Below are 19,651 nucleotides of genomic sequence, written 5' to 3' on the forward strand. Positions count from 1 at the left end.
AAAGCCACCTAGTAATTGGAATTGGTGTAATTACTAGGGTAATAATTACACAGCCTAGTAATTACACAGTATTGTAATTACAATGACTTATTTGTTTGTCATCACATAATTACAGTGTAATTAAAAGCATCTTTGTTTGGTTGCACAAGTGTAATTACACATTTAGTCTAATTTAAAAATAAAATTTCTTATAAAAAAATTAAAATTAATCTTTGAAAAATATGTGCCTCTATAGATGATATTAAATTATGTATTTTGACAACACATTATTTTTGAAAAATATATTAATTAATAATCATATATTTGTAACTAATATTGTAAAAAAAATTGATATATATATATATATATATATATATATATATATATATATATATATATATATTTTAATTTTACTTAATTATAAAAATTAGAAGCAGACTTTTTTGTGAGAACATCATGGATTGGATGTTTGACAAAAAAAAAAAACTAATATTTATAAGTATAATGCCATAACATTATTAAAATGTTTGACCAAAAAAAAAAAATCTATCAACTTTAACTGAAAAATAAACATTATGCAATGTGAAATAACAAGTAAATATTACTAAAGCAAATAAATTAAACTCGAAAATATAACATAAATTCAAAATCCAAAAAAAAAAAAAAAATTTAACATAATACTTTTATGTCAAATTCCAACATTACATAAGTAAGTTGTGACATAACTTAAGTAAATATAGTTTTAAAAAAAGGAAAAATATAAGTCTGTATATAACGTTATTCACAACGAAATTCTACTTTAATAACATCACTCGTTATATGCGAAGTTTTTCAATGAATCATTCTTTCTAATAATGAGAGGTGTGGTTTTAATTAGAATAATAACACAGTTATGCTAAATAAATAAAATAAAAAAATAAAAAAAAATACGAGCAATTACATGAAATCACAAGGAGCAAAGGTTGTGAATGAGAAAAGGGGAATGCAAGATAAATAATATAAGAAGAAAAACATATTTTAAAATAAAAAAAGTTAAGATAATAGAAATAAAAATACATTAAAAAAAAGAAATTAAAATAAAACAAAAAAAAGAAAGAAACTAAAAAGTAACTCTGTAATTATACCTAATTCTCAACCCCCCTTGAAAATTAGAGAGTGTAATTACACCCAATTTTCACCTAACCAAGTAATTACTTGGTCAAGTAAACAGGCCAGATTGTGTAATTATAGCCAATTCCAATTACCTGGGTGACTTTCCAAACAGGCCCTAAACCAAAAGTTTATAAATTACAGTTCTTACATTACTACAGAGAAAAAAAAAAAAAAAAAAAAACCTAATAGTATCAAATAAAAAATGAATATAACTCCAAGATAACTCCTGTCAACCTTTTATGTTCTGTTTCAATAAATCAAAAAAAGAGCCCTAGGAAGTAAAATGCCTAGTGGCCTTTAATAATAATAATAAAAAAAACTCCTTTTAACCTTTAGAGAGAAAAGAAAAAAAAAGTTTTTAAATGGTTTTTTTTCTTTCTTTCTATTAATTGGTTTCAGAATATTAACGATAATTTTATTACTACCACTACCAGGTAAATTGAATGATTTGAAATTTGGGAGAAAATTATTACAAAAACGTGGAGACGAATGAAGGAAAATTTTAAAAGGTGGGCGTGGCATAATTAGAGGTGCGAATTTCATGTGGACCGAGCAAATTGGATAAGAAAGGCAAGTAGCAACGGCAGACACACAATAGAATGAATGTGTGTGCTTGAGAAATAGCAAGAGTAGTTGATGAATGGGGAGCCAAGCAAAACTTGTAGTAGAATCTCCTTTCTCCAACAGTATTGTGAGCACTTTGGATAGCAGCTGTTTGAAGTTCAGTACTCGTCGCTCATCTTTAAAGTTTCACTCATTAACCTTAACTACTCCACGACGACTTTCATTATCAGCAGCAGCAGCAGCCACAACTACTCCGCCAGCCCCACCACCCATTCAGGTTAAATCCACATGCTCAAACTGAAATTGTAGGAAACCAATATTAGTTTGAATTTGGTTTTTTAATTCATGTCTAAATAGGATGAGTTAATGGACGCTTGAACTATCACTTTTTGGCTAGTTTCCTACCTGAACTATCACCATCTATGTATTAAAAAACACACCCTGAAGCTGACTAGAAACTATCAGCTATTCACTTTTTACAACAACAACAACATACCCACTGAAATCCCATAAAGTGGGGTTTGGGGAGGGTAGAATGTACGCAGACCTTACCGTGCCAATAGGTAGAGAGGCCACAGTTCAAAGCAATAGAACAAGCCATGGAAAAATACTATAAAAAGCATGATAAGTTGTCCGGAAAAAAAGAGCCGTAACTACCACAAAATAATACGATAATCGAAGGATAAGAAACTATAATAGATAATTCAGTTATTCCCTTTTTCTACCTAAATTATCAATTAGGCATGTTTAACACATAAATGGTGATAATTCAGATAGGAAAAGGGAACAACTGATAGTTTGAGTTTAAAACTCGCAAAAAAAGTGATAGTTCAGATGTGTTTTTAACCATTATCTCAAATAGGATTATAGTCAAAAAATTATATAGAAATAGGTTTTTCTGTTTTGAGTTAAAGTATGTTTCATACTATTATAAATATGGTGTTGCTAGCCATTTTCATAGTTTTGGAGAGTTGTCAAGAGCACATTCAAAGATTTACGAGATTACAAATAAAATTAATAAAGGAATGGACTTGGGCCTAACTCAAAGGAATGGACCTTGGGCCTAACTCAACCCCAAAATCTAGCTCATGAGGGAGGATTGCCTATGGCCATACAAGGAGACCAAACACCCATCCCACAACCGATGTGGGAGTTCAACAAAAATATTTTCCTTCAAATTTGAATATCGATCTATTGCTAATTATAACCAGGATGAGCAAAGAAATCCACCAAAATAATTAATGTCTAAATAGGATTTATAGTCAGAGTTATATAGGAATAAGATTTTCTGTTTTGAGTTAAAATAGGTTTTGTACTATTTTAAATAGAGGGGTGTTGTTAAGCTATTTTTATAGAGTGGAGAATTGTAGAGACAAAATTCAAAGATTTTTGAGATAACGAATAAAATTTTTTCCTTCAAATTTGGATATCGATCTATTGCTAAAAATAATCAGGATGAGCAAAGAAAGCCACCGGATCTTCAAACGCTTACGAGGAGGTTCTGGAAGGTTGCTGCTCCATATTGGTCCTCTGATGATAAAGTCCAGGCTAGACTGCAGTTGGCTGCTGTCTTTGCGCTTACTTTAGGAACCACTGGTATCAGCGTTGGTTTCAGTTTCCTCGGCCGTGACTTTTATAATGCACTTGCCAGTATGATTTCTTTCCCATTTTTCCTTTTTGTTGTTTTTATTTTATGAATTTCTTGTATTAATTCTAATTCCCCTATGCTTGCTGTAATTTTGCAAAGACAAAGACCAAGAACAGTTCACCAAACAACTGTTATACTACCTTGCTGGTTTTGCTGGTGGTATCCCGGTGAGCTCATTGCTCCATATTTTTTAGGTATAGCTCCTTGTAGTCTTTTGCAAATTTTCCAGATATTGTGCAACCTAGTTTGGGTACTTAGCATGCTGTTTCATAGTCAATAGCACGCAGGCGAATCCATAATTTAAATTTTTTGAGTTAACTTTCAAGTTTCTAGCGTTGAACCTATGATAGTAATAATATTATGGGTTCAGACCTAAAATTTTTAGCAATCTTAGTGAATTTTTACACATTTATACTCCACATTGAAAGTACTGGTTTCAAATGAACACGGTATTGTAAGGTCGCATCCGCCTCTGATGGCACAGTGGCGACAGTATAGATTAAAAGAGTATCATGCCTTCAGTAAAAAATAAACCTTGAGACTTCCTTCTGAAGGACTACTCCCTTTATATATATGCATTTACTTTGTGTACTAAACGGAATGAGGTCTTGTGACCTCTACCTCCCTGCTACCAATTTTTCTCATTTCTAAGTTTCTTTCGCACTATTCTGATTTATTATGGAGAAAGGATTAAGAAGTGCAATTTCTAGTTTTGAGCTTTATGTATTTTGCAGTTTTTCGTGTTGAGGGATTATGCAAAAGAGAAGTTATCTTTAAGGTGGAGATCTTGGATGACAGGCTATTACATGGAACGGTATCTGAAGAATAAGACGTTTTACAAACTTCAGTCTCAGTCTACCATCGATAATCCAGATCAGCGAATTGTTGACGATTTAAGTTCCTTTACAGGAACAGCTCTCTCATTTTCATTGACACTATTCAATGCTGCTATAGACTTAATATCTTTCAGCAATATCTTGTATGGTATCTACCCCCCACTTTTTGGTGTGCTTCTTTCATATTCACTTGGTGGAACAGCTCTGAGCGTCTTCCTTGGAAGGGTAAATATCTTCGCTTTCATATTTTCTTTTGAATCTCCACGATTAATACAACATTTAGAGAATTCCTTAGTTGCAAGACATGTTCCCTAATTCTACAAACGATGGGAACTGTGATTAATTTAGGGATTGGTGAGCCTCAACTTTTTGCAAGAGAAGAAAGAAGCAGATTTCCGCTATGGTCTTGTGCGCGTTCGAGAAAATGCTGAATCAATTGCATTTTACGGAGGCGAGGAGAATGAGATGCAACTACTGTTAAGTCGTTTCAGAAGCGCTTTTGATAACCTGAGTGTAAGGAGGCCTTTGCAGTTTGTTTGGTGCTACATCTCTCTCAATTTTTGCCTGTGTTCAATCCTGTCACATTTGTGATTCAATGGTTGTTTCTATATTACTTCTGTTGCAAAGAATTGTTTCATGTCACACTTAAATAATGAGTTGTCTGAGAACCAATATTAGTGTGAAGAAGTTGTAAGTTTTAATCTTAGTTTGTCTAAAACTTGTATAACCTTGTTGGGAGTAAGTGCCATTGATTGTCCCATTTGTTGAACATGAAAAATTTGAAAGTACGTCCATATTTTTGTAAAAATTGAGGCTTCTTGCAGGTAATTCCCACTCTGTGTTCTGTTGATCTCAATATTAGTACATCTATCAACTATGCGTCTCTCCCAAACTAGTTGGGGTTCAGCTGTGTTATTCCTCTGTAATTTTTAGCATCCAAGTTTTTCTTCAGCAAAAGGATGCATTCTGAAGTTTCTTGTCACCATATTGACCCCTTAAATGCCTTGTGCTTTTTCCAGCTAAGATTGTTACTAAGTAGATCATATTTCCAAGGGTTGTTTAGAATCCTGTAAAGGATGTGTTATGTTGCAGGCAAGGGAGTGGTCTATCTGAGTTGTGTCTTTATATGGATTTGCAATCTCATCATGTCTAATTAATCAGAAGCAGTGCAGAAAACTAACATTATATATCTCATCTTAGCAGTCCCTTTAAATGTTATTGACTTTCTTTTGTACATGTTGATGCATTTTGAAAATGTTTAGTGTTGTATGTTATTTAATTTTATATTTGTTTTCTAAGTGAATTCAAAATTAATTCTCTTGCTTTTGATAATTTGGCAGCAATTGTTGATATCTTCTAGAAATTTGGAGTTCTTCACCAATGGCTACCGCTATCTTATTCAAATTCTTCCTGCCGCAGTTGTTGCACCTATGTACTTCTCTGGAAAAATTGAGTTTGGGGTTATTAATCAATCCGCATCCGCTTTTAATCACATTCTTGGTGATTTCTCCCTCGTTGTATATTCATTTCAGGCATTAAGTGCCTTTTCAGCCGTCATTGACCGACTTGGTAAGTTATTTTGTTTCTGGCTGGTGCATTCTTCTCCAAGTACATGAAAAGATTTACAGAATATACTGATATTAAATTGTAATCCCTTAGAAGGAGCGTCTGTCAATCCATTTTGTTGGAGAGGGATGGAACATACATGAATATCTGGCAATGTGCAGGATCTTGTCTTTTTCTTGGCTGACGTGACATGAGTTTGTTTTGATTACACAGGGTTTTACATTCTGCATAGCTGATTTTTCCATGTTGATTATATTTGTAGTTTCCAAGCTAAAAGGTGGTTTGATCTAGAGTGAAGTGTAGCAATTTCTGACTAACCCAGTTAGCATCTCAAGCCCCTATGTTCCCAGATTTTCTGTTAAACAGTGCCAAAAAGGATCCTTTTATATCAAGACTCTGACCTTTGGAATTGCCAAATTGCATTACTTGTAGGCTTCTTAATTCTTATAAATGCCGGATAACATGTGATAGGTTACTTGAGAAACTTGACCTTCTCATAAGAGGGGCATCCTTTGTTTCTTGTCACACACAAAAAAATTATCATACACCCTACCTGACTGTCGAAATGTAACATTTATCTTGGCCTACTCTAACTACCCCTGGGTTGGGTGGTTCACATGATTTATGGCAATTTGATAAGGGTTGACCCTTGGCTGGTTCTTTCCAGACTGCTTTGTCATGCTTTAGTAGTATTTTGTCATGGCTTCTTCACTTCTGTTATTTCTTTTTTCCAGTGTGCTTTGATTTGCTTTTTCTGAGCCGAGGGTCTATCAGAAATAGCCTCTCTACCTACCATGGTAGGAGCTAGGTCTGCGTACACTCTACCCTCCCCAGAGCCCACTTGAGTGGGATTACAATGGGTGGGATTACAATGGGTATGTTGTCGTTGTTGAAAAGATACGGGTCAAAATGGAAGGATGTATATCGATGATTCATATAGCTGATCCCCACTTCTTTTTCTCGGATTGAGGCGTTCTTGTTTTTTTTTTTTTTCGGTTGATGAGGCTTTAGCCTGTCCCAACTGTGTAGAACCACAACAATTTGGGTTATAAGCTGGTTGGTTACGATTTGTGTTATAGGTGTTAAAAGCTGGTTGGTTACAGTTTTTGAATCAATGTTTTTTTTTTTTTTTTTTTCTTTTGCAATTCCTGCTTGGGCAAGGACTCCATTATAAAATAATCCTTCCATTTTATGAACTTCTTGTTTCCCCAAGATGATTCCCTAGTTGTTTCTTGATCTGTACTTGTGTTTTTTCTTTTCATAAGTAAGATGTGTTATTCCACCAACTTAGCACCTTCTAGGTGCTAACTGCCAAGTATTTATGATGCAAAAGCTCAGTGTCCCTATATAAATTCAGGGACTGAGGGATTATAATGAGTGTCAACTTCATATACATCTATCATATTTCACCATAAAACCAGGGAGAATAGAAACTTGTTCTACGAGTGTGAATATGGACATCTTTACTCTCGAAACATCTCTGATTTTTCTCAAGCCATAAAACCCAAAAAAGCAAGCTGGAATTGTAGCCCAAGGTTTCTTTTCTGCTCCATTTTTGTCTTGTTTTCTCAAGCATTTCTGTTGTTAATTCTTTTTTGTGTGTTTGTTTTAAGTGATAAAGTAATCTTTGTAGCCCAAAGTTTCTTTTCTGCTCCATTTTTGTCTTGTTTTCTCAAGCATTTCTGTTATTAATTCTTTTTCTTGTGTTTTTAAGTGGTAAAATAATCTTATACCTTAAAGTTACTAAAAGCCCTATCAATTTTTTTGTTAATATCCATTGCAATTTCTTAGATTCTTCTCAAATATGATTTCAATTAGAACAAATCAATGTATTCAAATTACGCTCTTCAATTTTGAATTTATTTTCTATTGTTTTATCATCATAACATATTATCTTATCTTATCGAAACCATCTATTTCTTGACTTTTTATTATAATATCTATACGATTAGGCAAAGGTACAGAAAATTTGATAGTGTTGCCAGCTTGCTTTCGAACTAAAGCAGAAAGTGGATGCCTTCATTTTTGGAAATGCAAAATGATGACATAGCCATTGTTAATAATGTTGCTAAATTCTTTTAATTTGCAAGTTAGAACTATCTTGGTGAGAATTTTGTATATAAAGAATCTAGGACTAGTGCTAAGGAAAGTGCCAAGTACTAAATCACACTTTAGGCTTGAACCAAGAAGAAATACTGAAGCATTACTGGAATTGCACATAGCATAGTTATGATGTATTAAAAAGGTAATATGCGAATAGGAAAACTAAAATGTTTAAATAAAGAAGCTGAGCTTGCAAGGCCTTTGGTACTTATATATAAACTTTAATTGCTTGCATTATACGATGCTTGAGAGCGGATGTTAAAATTGATCTCGTCTCTCTTGTGTCATGTTATGCTGCTAGTTCTATGACTTTTCGATTGTTTCTTGCCTGAAATTTTATCTTCTTCAACTTTGTTTCTTGTTTCTTTAGCTTCCCAGTTTTTCTATTTCCATCCAACATGACCTACTGCCCTATAGCAGCAATAAGCATTCAGCAAATCGTTTTGACACCTTTAAAATGTGCAGGTGAATTTGACGACGTTTTGGATAGCAGCAATAAAACAGGTCATCATGATTCCAAGGAAGAGATCCAACTTAGTTTTTGCTTAATAAGCTCTTCCAACGGGCTAAACTCAAATGGATCTATGCCTCTTTCCAAGTGTGCAAAATTACTTCATGTTGAACACTTGACCGTACAGACACCAAGTGAAGCAACTCTTATTAAGGACTTGTCTTTTGAGATTTTTGAAAAGGATCACTTGCTGGTGAGTTCCGGCATGTCCACTTTCAGCTTTTATGTCATTTATTGATCTGTTAGGGAAAGCAAGAATTGTATTGTTAATGGTAGTCAATATATTAAGAGGAGAGGTTATGCTCCTTTGATAGCCGGGGTGTTTATTGGCTGCCTCGCCCCTAGACGAATCCCAATTTGCCTTTTAAATACTGCTGCTAATGGTTCTTTGAACAGGTTACAGGACCAAGTGGAAGTGGTAAAACTTCATTGCTGAGAGCTGTAGCTGGTCTTTGGAGTTTCGGGAATGGAGCAATTACAGTCTATGTCAGACCTAGAGGAGACCTGGATGTGCCTCAGTCTCCAGATGTGATTTCTCATCAAGAAACTTCAACTAATGAGACCATTGGGGATTCCACAGGACGTAGAAATTCTGAAGGTGTAATTTTTCTTCCTCAAAAACCATATATGGTTTTGGGTTCCCTTCGACAACAGCTGTTGTATCCTACATGGACCGAAGATTCAGATTACTTGTCAGATGACGTTAAACAAAGTGGTATGGCATCTCAGAATCCATAGCTTAACATCAATTTATTATGCTGTTATCAAGCCTTAGAGGTTCTCAGTTCTCGTTACAGGTTTTCATTCCTCATATGGCTCATCTCTGTAGGCACTTTCTGCTTAGTTTTGCTTTGCATTACTTCTTTTGGTTCTTATACAATGTGAACTGCTTTATATCCCCTTAATACATATATTGCACGTATATTTCGATGTGATGCCTCCGTGTCGATTTATCTGTGAGAAGAATTCTATTTAAAGATTATGTGTGCTGAATTTTCTCCACCTGACCAATATATAGATTCTTTGCCATTCTTGATGCGTGCACGGGAGGCAAGGTGTGTAAATGAAAAGCCAAAGAAGCCTACATCAGATGATCTAATACAAGTTCTCAATGACGTATCCCTTGGACACTTGTTATCTCGTTTTGACGGCCTAGATTCAACACATGAGTGGTCGAGTGTTCTCTCCCTTGGCGAGCAACAACGCCTTGCTTTTGGCCGCTTGTTGCTTTCAAAACCAACTTTGGCTTTGTTGGATGAGGCTACTAGTGCTCTTGATGAAGCCAATGAGGTAATTTAATGATTTGCTGATGCTATTTTGTGGTTCATTTGTTCACGTGGATTGCATTCATTCAGACTTCAGATTAGCGCACTTCGCTTTTCTCGGGTATAGGCCTCTGGTCCATAGGGGCTGGAATCATATTACAAACAAATCTTGCTGGTGAGTCGAGGCTAGTAAGTCACAAAATTTAAAGGTCCTCGTTCCAATGTTCTAAAAAGGGAAGTTGGGACTCGCTTAAGAGCTTGCCTTTGTGTGAGGCAAGCTCGAAGTGCCCAAGACAACCATGCTCCTTGGGGTAGTCTGTTTAGTTTGTTTCCTGCACTAACCTTAATTAAAAAAAGAAGAAGATATTGACTAATATAAATATATAATATATTTGTATTTTATAAATTACAAAAAGCAGATAATTCTCTGTAGTTTGTAAAATAGTGACTTAATATTTCATTTTAGGTATGAATGTTATTATAAGATATTTAATTCTTCTTACATTTTTGAATTTTATATATTTGCTATTTTTATATTTCGTTTTATTTCTTATACATTAATTTTTTTTTGTTGGCTTAAGCTCTATGATTAAAACCCTCCATTCACTCACTCGGTTTGTTAAGCTTAGAATTTACTATTTGAAGCAATGTTAGGTTCAAAATACACTTCATTTTCAGTCAACATTTGAAAACGATTTGATCTTTTGCAGTGACATATGAAACCTCAAAATTACCCTTTTGAAGGTTTGTCATCCCTTGTGTCAAAACCTTGGACTTTGTTTAGACAACCAAATGAAATGTCCCTTTTTTCACCCCATTTATTACTTCTTGCTTCCTTGTGTTTGCTTTCAAATAATTGGAGGTGATAGAAAAGCCTTTGTTGTACTTTTGTCTCTGCAGGATCGTCTATATCAGCTAATCCAAGCTGCGGGAATCACGTACATAAGTATTGGCCACCGTAGAACCCTCTACAAATACCATAAAAAGGTCTTACATGTATCTACCGCCGATATGACCAGTACCCAGCGCAATTGGAGCTTTAAGAACGTAGAGGAGGACCCCATATACGATTTTTCGAAGCAGTAATTTTATTCAAATAATTTTTCTTTTAGTACATGATACTAATGCATGGATGCTAATAGGATTCCACTCTGCTCCTGAGTAAGGTTCCCAGAATTTCATCTTGACTATGCTGTATGGTCAATGAGGACTGGACATGGAAGAAGCTAGGGAATGCAGTACAAGTCTTGAGATGTACTTGCCATGTATGTGTCCCAAAATGTCATTTTAACTTTTTTTCATACAATTAAGAAACATTGAAGAGTCAAAATGTTTTACTACAATTGTTCCTCATGTTATATAGACTTTCGAGGACTTCCATCCATTTATCTGTAATTCAAAGGTTGGTTTAGAATGAAATCATCTACTACTTAAAATGTTCACTGACACCTGAAAGAAAAAGAAAAAGAGTGACATAAGTTCTAGCAGAGGTGGAAAATCATTAAAGTATTATCATATTAATTGTGTTCATTGATTGACCCTTTATGGACGTCTTTGAGATAAGAACACAATGATGAACTCAAATTAAGGCAAAGAGATAGTGAGACATGAATGTTATAAATGATATAGGGTATTGCATACTATAACCTATTTGAAGTTCCGTTGCATAAATCTCTATTTTAAATTGTTTTGTATTACCTGCATTGAAATATATTTATAAAGTTATTATTACCTGTTATTTTTACTTGTATAAATACATATCAGAGTTTTGATTATTATTAATAATAATAAAAAATATTCTTCTCATTTATTTCATTATAGAACGGCATGAAGTTATATACTCAACTAGTATTTCTCAATTTTCTTTTTCTGTCTCGACAATAATATTTTTCTTTTATAGGAAATTTGTTACATAGATTAAAGAGATCAAAAACATCATGATTTTAAAGAAGCAAAAGGAAGACAAGTTGATAATGTAAGGGTAAAATAGGAATTTGAAAAAGTCAATTAGGTTTGAGGGGGGAGAATGACTATTGTTCAAAGTTGAGGGGGGAGTTTGATTTTTAGAGCAAAGTTGGGGGGTGAAAATTATTTTCACCCTATTTTCTTAACATATGTATAGCAATGACAGTCTCGAATATGTACTGCTCACTCAGTCTAGTCATTATGTATGTAAGTTACAGAATATAAATGAGAGTTGACCACCATGTATGAATGAGATGAAGGAAATAGCCTTTGGACCACCCTTGTGGGTTAGCCCATAATCTATATTCCAATAAGTATAAATAAATTGTTTTATGTAAAAAGGAAATAAAAAGAAGTCCTGTTATTGTTAGTAGTTTACATTTTTTTCTTCATAGAAAAGAAGAAAGAGAACTCTCTCTTTCAAATTCTCTGTGAAGATTCCCTAGAAGAACGAGTCTTCTACGAAATCATTGGGAGCAATTTTCTGTAACTCGTAGGATCACATATTGTGGTCGCTTCTATGTACATATGGGGAAGGAAACCACCCCCCCCCCCCCCCCCCCCCCCCCCACAAAAAAAAAAAAAAAAAAAAAAAGACTGAGTGGATGGGAGAGAGCCCCAATGCTAGACTATAGTCACATTAACAAATTCACCACTCAAGTGAATGTAATAAACAATGCAAAGGAGAGAACATGACTGGCTAGATGTATTAACTTTTGGAGGAGAATGAGAATTCTTCTATCCAAAAAGAAAGAAAGAATATGGTATTTTTATTTAAAAAGACCTCTAAATCAATGGATAGTTTCCCTGTGGTGGCATGGCGCGTTGTGGATAACTGAAGGGATCTCCGAAAGGGTTGGAAGATCCCATGTAGCACGTGTTTTGAGAATATTGGCCTTGATATTGATGATGCACCATCAACATATTTTGTTGTGGCCGTTGGTTCTGCAACATCATGTGCTGTTGTTGCATCATCGGCTGTTGGTGCATCATTTGTTGTTGTTGCTGAGCCATCATCATTTGTACGCCTGTTGGAGGGGCTATATGGTTTGACATTGCAAAGGGGTCATTGTGATTGACTGAATTCTGTCCAGGCATTTCATACCCATACCCCGCACTATAGCCTGCCTGTTGCAGCTTTATTTGCCTCCTGGTTGCATCATCTTCATACAAGCTGTCAAGTAATAGATTGTCGAATCCCCCAGCCTGATAAAAGGACATGATAAAGTAACCATGAAATCAATGCATAATTTTGGGAGTGTAGGTCAACTATGACTTATCTTTTGATTTCATAAGCGCGTGTTTGCACATGCTTCGTTTTAATTTAATTTAATTTTTTATCAGGTAATTAGTGAAGGGAGTAAATAATACAAAAATATAAGTTTCAAGGGGGTCATACAGAGTTTAGGTGTGTAAAATTTTGTCATAGTTTAGGTGTGTTTCTATGCCTTGTCCCGACATCAAATGAAGAGGACATACCAATTTTTTATCTGGTGTGATTTTGCTTCTATTGTTACTCGGTGCTGTAAGAAGAGCCAATTCCCATCCTGATGTTTTTCCGGCTTCACTCGCTTGATAATTAGCTAATGGACTTTCCTTTCCTGTATGATATTTCAAATACATCAACTCAATATTAGCATGACACTCTGAGATTTTCTAATGAGCAAAATCGAAATAATAGAATCATCCTCTTATTGTAGAGAAGTTGTATGTATTTACCAGGTGGAACGATTGCAAGAGCTAATGCATTGCTTTCCTCCAATTCTGCAGCTCTTGGATCCACTTGATTCAAACCCTGTCCACAAATTTCATAAAGCTTAAAATTTTAAGAATAACGATGTTCCTAGTAAAACTAATAACACACGACAAGGAGGACACGGGCCATGAACAAATATTTAATCTACCCCCAGTGAATTCGAAAGTGTGAGTCTAAACAACGGGTTGATTTCTCAGATGGTCACTCAACTAATAATTATTATCTCATAAAGTCACATTTCTTCCTGATTCCAATTTCCTTGAACAATCAAAGTGGCTTTCTGAGATAATAACTATTACTTGGGTGACAATCTGAGAAATCAACTCTCTAAACAACCATGGCCCCGACTACTATAGAGTTTTGTTTTACCAGCAAATCAGCAGGCTTTTCTCTTGATATCAGTGGTGGTTTTTCTTCTCCAGTTTTAGGCAATGTTTCCTCTTGTGCTTCAGCCTGTTTTACTTTACTATTTTTAGCTTCTTCAACTTTTTTTTCACTTGCTTCGGGGAGAGGTTCTTCAGGCTTTTCAGGTTTCTGCTTGGTTTCTCGGTACTCCTGCAGGTAGCAAAGGAACTCCATTCAAGCGACTAATACATTTCAAGAAGCTAAGTCACCTATATGTGACCAACTAGGTGAAGGAAAATGTGAATAGATAAATTGTGAAGTATTCAACAGAAGAAAAGATCTGCTTTCACAGATAAAAGCTTTAGTTTTTGTCTCAATTTTTGTCTTCATTTCTTTTCTTTAGTTTCCTCTCGAAGATCAATTCCAACGCATAAAGAATTTGCACGACATTCTAATCTAAGCATTTTATTTAGGTGAGTGATTCTGATTCAGAGAGAATTTTCACCAAAGGCCTAACAAGGATATTAATAGCTCAAACAATAAATCCACGATTTCTCTCGTGTTCTCACCAGCCTCTTATTTTGCATGGAACCTGTTTGAGGTGCTTCCCTAATATATTCCTCCATGGTTTCCAGAAATGATGTTGGAGGCTGCAAATTAAAAGAAAAATGAAGAGAGATCAAAAGAAACTTAATTCATGACACTACTAAAAAAAACATAAATAGCGACGGACAATTTTGTAGCTAAACAGCAAAATCCGGCGCTAATCCTATTTAGCGACGGATTATCAAGACGTTCTGCAAGATATGACCAATTTAGCAACATATTATCAAAAAGTTCTGCTAGCTACGAGCAATTCAGCAACAGGTTAATGATGAAGTTAGTAGCTAATTCCAGTTTTTTATAGTGTGAAGATTGTGCATGATCCAAAAGGGTGAGGGAGAGACCTGTTTTAATGTAGGAAACTGAAAGGTTTGAGCTACATCCAAGCCTCTGCAGAAGTCATAAAAATGAGCGAGATTTTCAGCCTACATTAAGTGGGGAAAAAAAGAAGAAAAATTACTTTGGATCAGAAAAACTTAAACATCTTATACCATATCTGTAAAAAGTAAAAAGATCCTAAAGAAAATGTGTTTTTCAACCTGTTGCCCAGCTCTTTTGTATATGCTGAGAGCTTTTATAGCGTCATGCTTTGACATCTCAAAAAACTGCCGGAAGATGAAGTAGCAAGTGAAGTTAAAAAAGACGTTAAAAAAATTGCAGTGGTTTGTACGCTAGATAGTTCAAAGAGACGAGGAAGATCATACAAAGTCGACAAGATTGATTATCCCATCGTTGATTGCACAATAAATCTTGAAACTTTCCTTCAACACCTGCAGAAGAACAATTAGGATCATAAGATTGACAAACATAATAATATCTGTTTTAAGAATAAAACTCAGCTAATCTCACTATATACTGTTTCAATTGTATCGCCTATTCTAACAAATTCTGTTAATCTTTGAAGTTTAACTTGTGTGAGCATGAAAGTTTCATTCAATTGTTAGCACATTCCTCAGGGTATTTAAACTTTTGATATTAGTACAACTTTGTAGTTCTACTTTATAATTTAGTTACCCTTACTTGGAAATGTGCCTGTCTAACTATTGGAAGTTTTTCTATATTAGCCTTACTTGTCTCAAAATATATGCAGCAAAGAATGGTTTCGATTGGAAAGTTTTTGCTCCCTAAATGATTGATGTTATTATTAATTAACTTTATTCATAAAACTCTATAAACTAACAAACATAAACCAGAAGTTCCCATTATGATCCATTTCTTCAGTTGGTAAAAGTAGTTGTATTCTGTGTACCAGAGCCAAGGCATACTGAATGAGATAGTTATAGCAGGCCCCTCCTTCAGGCTGCAAAATTCACCCAGATATCAGAAACAATATTTGGAGAGAATGTTGAAGAATAATTCAAAGTTGTAAGAAACCAAATTTGTTTACGATTTGGTATTTATTTAATTCATGTTTTAATAGGATTTGTAGTCCTACTGATACAGGAATAGACATTCCAATTTCTTAGCCAAAGTAGGTTTCATACTATTATAAATGAGATAAATACATTTTTGGACCGTTGAAAAGAATAATAGCAAGAAAATGTATAGGTGTTGTATATTAAATTTGAATATACATATAATATACATAAAATATACAGTATATATACATAATCAATGTATAGGTTTTGTATATTTTGGCTAGCGCCCGTAATTAATTTTGTCCGAAGGGCCAAAAATGGAAGAAGCCCACTATAAATAGGGGTGTTGCTAGTTATTATCATGTACTAGTAGAGAAGTAATCAAGAGTAAAGGAGAATATTTTGAATAAAATATCAGTTGACAGATAAAATACCCAGCAGAGAATTGGAATAACAGTAAGTTTAGCGCCACTAAACAACTAAGGCTGTTACTACCTGGCAACCAGTCAAGCGATACAAAAGCTGTTGTAATGCTGGGAGTTGCTCTAAAAGTTCGTCGCCATTCAAAAGCCTAGTTCTGCAATGCACCTGATGCAAACTCAGATTATTATGTACATTGTTTCCACTATGTGTATATCTTGCATGAAAAGAGAATGTAAGAACGACGGACAAAATGCACCTTGTTTATTCCAGCTGAAGTTCTAGTTAATCTATCTGCTTCAATATCATTTTTCAATGTCCTAAAACACTCGAGTCTTTCCTCGAGAAAGAGCGCATATGTCCGTACCCAGGCTGAGCAATCCCAAGCTGTGTTAAAAAAACACAGTACAGCAGGAAACTAATGTACCAGAAATGAGAAATTAAGCTTGAAATTATGGTTATATATACTGGATAGAGAATAGGATTACCAAGATGACTTGAGTCATCTTTGAAGTTTGATAGTTGAAAAATATGTCCTCTTTGGGAGCAGCGCAATAATTCCTCCCTGAATGAGGGATCACCATCTCGCAACACCCTATGAATAACTATCAATGTCTTTATCACAACCTGAAAATTTTGTTAAAATCACTTAAGGAAGTTGTCTCAAAGGACCTCATGCAGACCTAGCAAAAAATATGGCACAATGGAAGAAAAAGGATCTATGCAGGCGATGCCAATAAGCTGGGATTAAGTTCTGGTCATGTTAGTATGTATTACTTTAGATCCTATGTCTTTTAGTACGTACTTATTTTATGTTTGTTTTGTATAATATTGGATTGAAATGAGCTAAACAGACGACTCGCTTGGGTTGAGGCGTAGTTATTATTGTCAAGATACAAAAAGGAAAAGAGAATAGTTCATAAATCAGCTCAGAAAACTTACAATCCAGTTGCGTGTCTTCGACAATCGTCTAGAAAGTGCATGAATGCAGTAGGCAACATCTGCTCGTGGGCATGTAATCGATGTTGCAACAACAATCTCTAGAATGTTAAGAAACAACCATATTTTAACATCCAACAATAGGAGAAAGAGAGAATATTATCTTCAGTTTTCTATCCTTTGGTAACGCCTTAAAGATATATAGGCGAACAATATTACAACTGAAGCCTCATTGTGGATGCACAGTTGATTCAATACCAAAAAACAGGAATTAACAATGAAAAAATTCTGCAGCTAAACAACAAAATATGTTGCTAATCATATTTAACGACGGATTAACAAAGGATTATCAGAAATATCTATTAGTTACTTATGAGCATAGAGGCGGATTAGCGACGAAATTCGTAGCTAATTCCAATATATATATATAGTGATCGTAGACGCATGAATTCGGCAGAAGGGGCAGAGCTGAATAAGTAAAGGTTTATCCCATGAAAGAATTACTCCTATTTAAATAAATTTGGAGAGGAATATTTCTATAGACTTACTTGCAATATGCCTTTCTTTTGGAGGCCTCTCAACGTGATTTGTTGCTTTAACAATGGCAACATCTATGTCCTTCAATTGGAAACAAGAAATAAATGATCATCCATATCTAGAAATGAACATTGATTGAGCTTTAATTTTTTGTGTACGTGCATACATTTTGAAAACAAATACTTTTCATGTAACTATGCAAACCTTGAATTCGCTTTTGACCTTGGCTAAGCCAACCTTGGTGGAATCTTTAAGCTTGTCATATGCTTTTCTAAATTTCTCCATTCAAAATGATTTTCCTGTTCTGGTAAAGCAAAATAAATAACTTTTTGGATCAAATGGGATAGAGATAAAAGAGAGAAAGAAGGAGGTTGTTTTATTCTTATTCTAATTCATTTTCTCTAGGAATTAATTACAAGTCTTTGAGCTTCCTATGACAAAATGCCAATAAATCACATGCGCGACACATGACACAGGACACACGTTCTCTCCCTCTAAAATTGAATTTTTTCATAATGATATCCGTGGTTTTTGTTTTAAAAAATGAAGTTGCATGAAAGGATGGTTGTAAAACGAAAATCGTGTGGTGATTATTGTTTGGGTGTCGGAGTATGTTTTGATAATTTTGTGCAAACAATTATACCGATATTTGACAGAGAATTTAAAGGGATTTAACAAATTTATCTTGGCAAAGTTGTTTATGCCAGGTTTGTTTTAACTTAGCCCCCATTTATTTTCATTTATTAGATGTCTGAATCTAAATTATTCGAATATCAGCTCATTAAGTGCATTTGATATTTTTCTTTTACAATTAATTCCTTTTAAGTAGTACATTATATTTGTTAAAGGTTCTTCGTGAACATGACGTTTTACCACTACTTTATTCATTACTTTCAAATAGCCACCACCCTCAGTGTTCACCGCACGATCACCTTACCAACCTCATGTCAATAACCACCACTACAACCACCATCACATAATCATTGCCTACTACATCCTCCACAAGCAATCATTACCACCAACCACTTCCACTAGCCTCCATCGCATAATCACTACATCCAATCACCTCCGCTACTGACCATGATCACTAATTACCTTTACCACGAGCCACCATCACCAACCACCTCCACTACACAACCACTACAAACCACTTTTATCGCCAGCAACCACCATTAGTGACGTCCACCTCATAATCATCACCTCTCACCACTATTACACAATCACCGTGAGTCACTATTGCACAATCACCATCTTTCGATCAACTACGACTATCACCAGTCATAAACTACAGTACGTGGCCACCACCTAACAACCATCATCATTGATCACCACTAGTGTTAGTTAGCACCGCGCAAGCTTATGGAGTGTGCTTCACAGAACATACAGTTTTTATGATATTATGCAAATATTTTTATCTGAATTATGCAAATTAATATATTTCGTCAATATTTAATTACTCTCTCCATCTCACTTTATTTGTCTTAGTTTTACTAGACATGAAGTTTAAGAATGATAAAAAAAAAAAAATTGTGTGATCGTAAACCATAAGAGGTCATTTGGTTCGGTAACAAGTTATCTAAAGATTACTTATCCTGGGATTAGTTATCCAGTGATTAGTGTTATATTGCATGACCTACTTCCTATCATATGCAATATCCAATTTTCGCCTAAGGATGGAACACGTTACTTTACCTGTTCTATGCTAGCGTCTTGCAGAATATAAACAACAGGTAAGTAAAGAACACAATAATTTTTACATAGAAATCACCCGGCCCACAAGACTGATAAAAATCACGACCTACACCTCTGTAGGATTTTTCCCTTGCTCTACTACAACGGTGAGCCTCTGCAAATTCAAGTTACGGACTTTGTAACCTAGGAACTAACCCCTAATCCCTATCTTACTAATCTCCCTAGACTAGTAAGCAACCTTTAAGTCGATCCCTAACTTGAAGTTGAATTTACAACGTTTTGTACCTAACTGTAATGCTTCTAATAAAGTGAATAAAGATACAACTCGATAACCCAACCTAATACAAGTTTTCTAGACTCAAGAACTGCAAAGCATCAACTCTATTTGACAATTTCTTCAATCTTCTTCTCA

At 34.7% G+C, this 19,651-nt stretch overlaps 2 protein-coding genes across 2 annotated transcripts; one reads left to right on the forward strand and one right to left on the reverse strand.

The window, feature by feature from the left end:
• The first annotated feature begins 1,649 nt into the window (after positions 1–1,649).
• LOC132031466 (ABC transporter D family member 2, chloroplastic) lies at positions 1,650–11,043 on the forward strand. The gene is made up of 10 exons (XM_059421446.1): positions 1,650–1,972; positions 3,150–3,345; positions 3,443–3,510; positions 4,078–4,404; positions 4,528–4,692; positions 5,520–5,748; positions 8,314–8,552; positions 8,756–9,074; positions 9,378–9,649; positions 10,525–11,043. Exons 1-10 carry the CDS (start codon positions 1,772–1,774, stop codon positions 10,708–10,710), a joined length of 2,202 nt encoding a protein of 733 aa, XP_059277429.1. The 5' UTR covers positions 1,650–1,771; the 3' UTR covers positions 10,711–11,043.
• Positions 11,044–12,147: 1,104 nt separating this feature from the next.
• On the reverse strand, positions 12,148–18,060 carry LOC132029428 (putative clathrin assembly protein At5g57200). The gene is made up of 15 exons (XM_059418703.1): positions 17,752–18,060; positions 17,559–17,628; positions 17,014–17,111; positions 16,560–16,698; positions 16,331–16,458; positions 16,147–16,239; positions 15,543–15,593; positions 14,998–15,063; positions 14,833–14,898; positions 14,638–14,718; positions 14,260–14,340; positions 13,715–13,900; positions 13,309–13,384; positions 13,069–13,190; positions 12,148–12,795 (listed from the first exon to the last, which is right to left on the reverse strand). The coding sequence occupies exons 1-15, from the start codon at positions 17,830–17,832 to the stop codon at positions 12,376–12,378; spliced, it is 1,758 nt and encodes a 585-aa protein (XP_059274686.1). The 5' UTR covers positions 17,833–18,060; the 3' UTR covers positions 12,148–12,375.
• Between the last annotated feature and the right edge of the window lie 1,591 nt (positions 18,061–19,651).

The sequence above is a fragment of the Lycium ferocissimum genome, chromosome 9 (genome assembly GCF_029784015.1).
Source record: "Lycium ferocissimum isolate CSIRO_LF1 chromosome 9, AGI_CSIRO_Lferr_CH_V1, whole genome shotgun sequence".
Lineage (NCBI taxonomy): Eukaryota > Viridiplantae > Streptophyta > Magnoliopsida > Solanales > Solanaceae > Lycium > Lycium ferocissimum.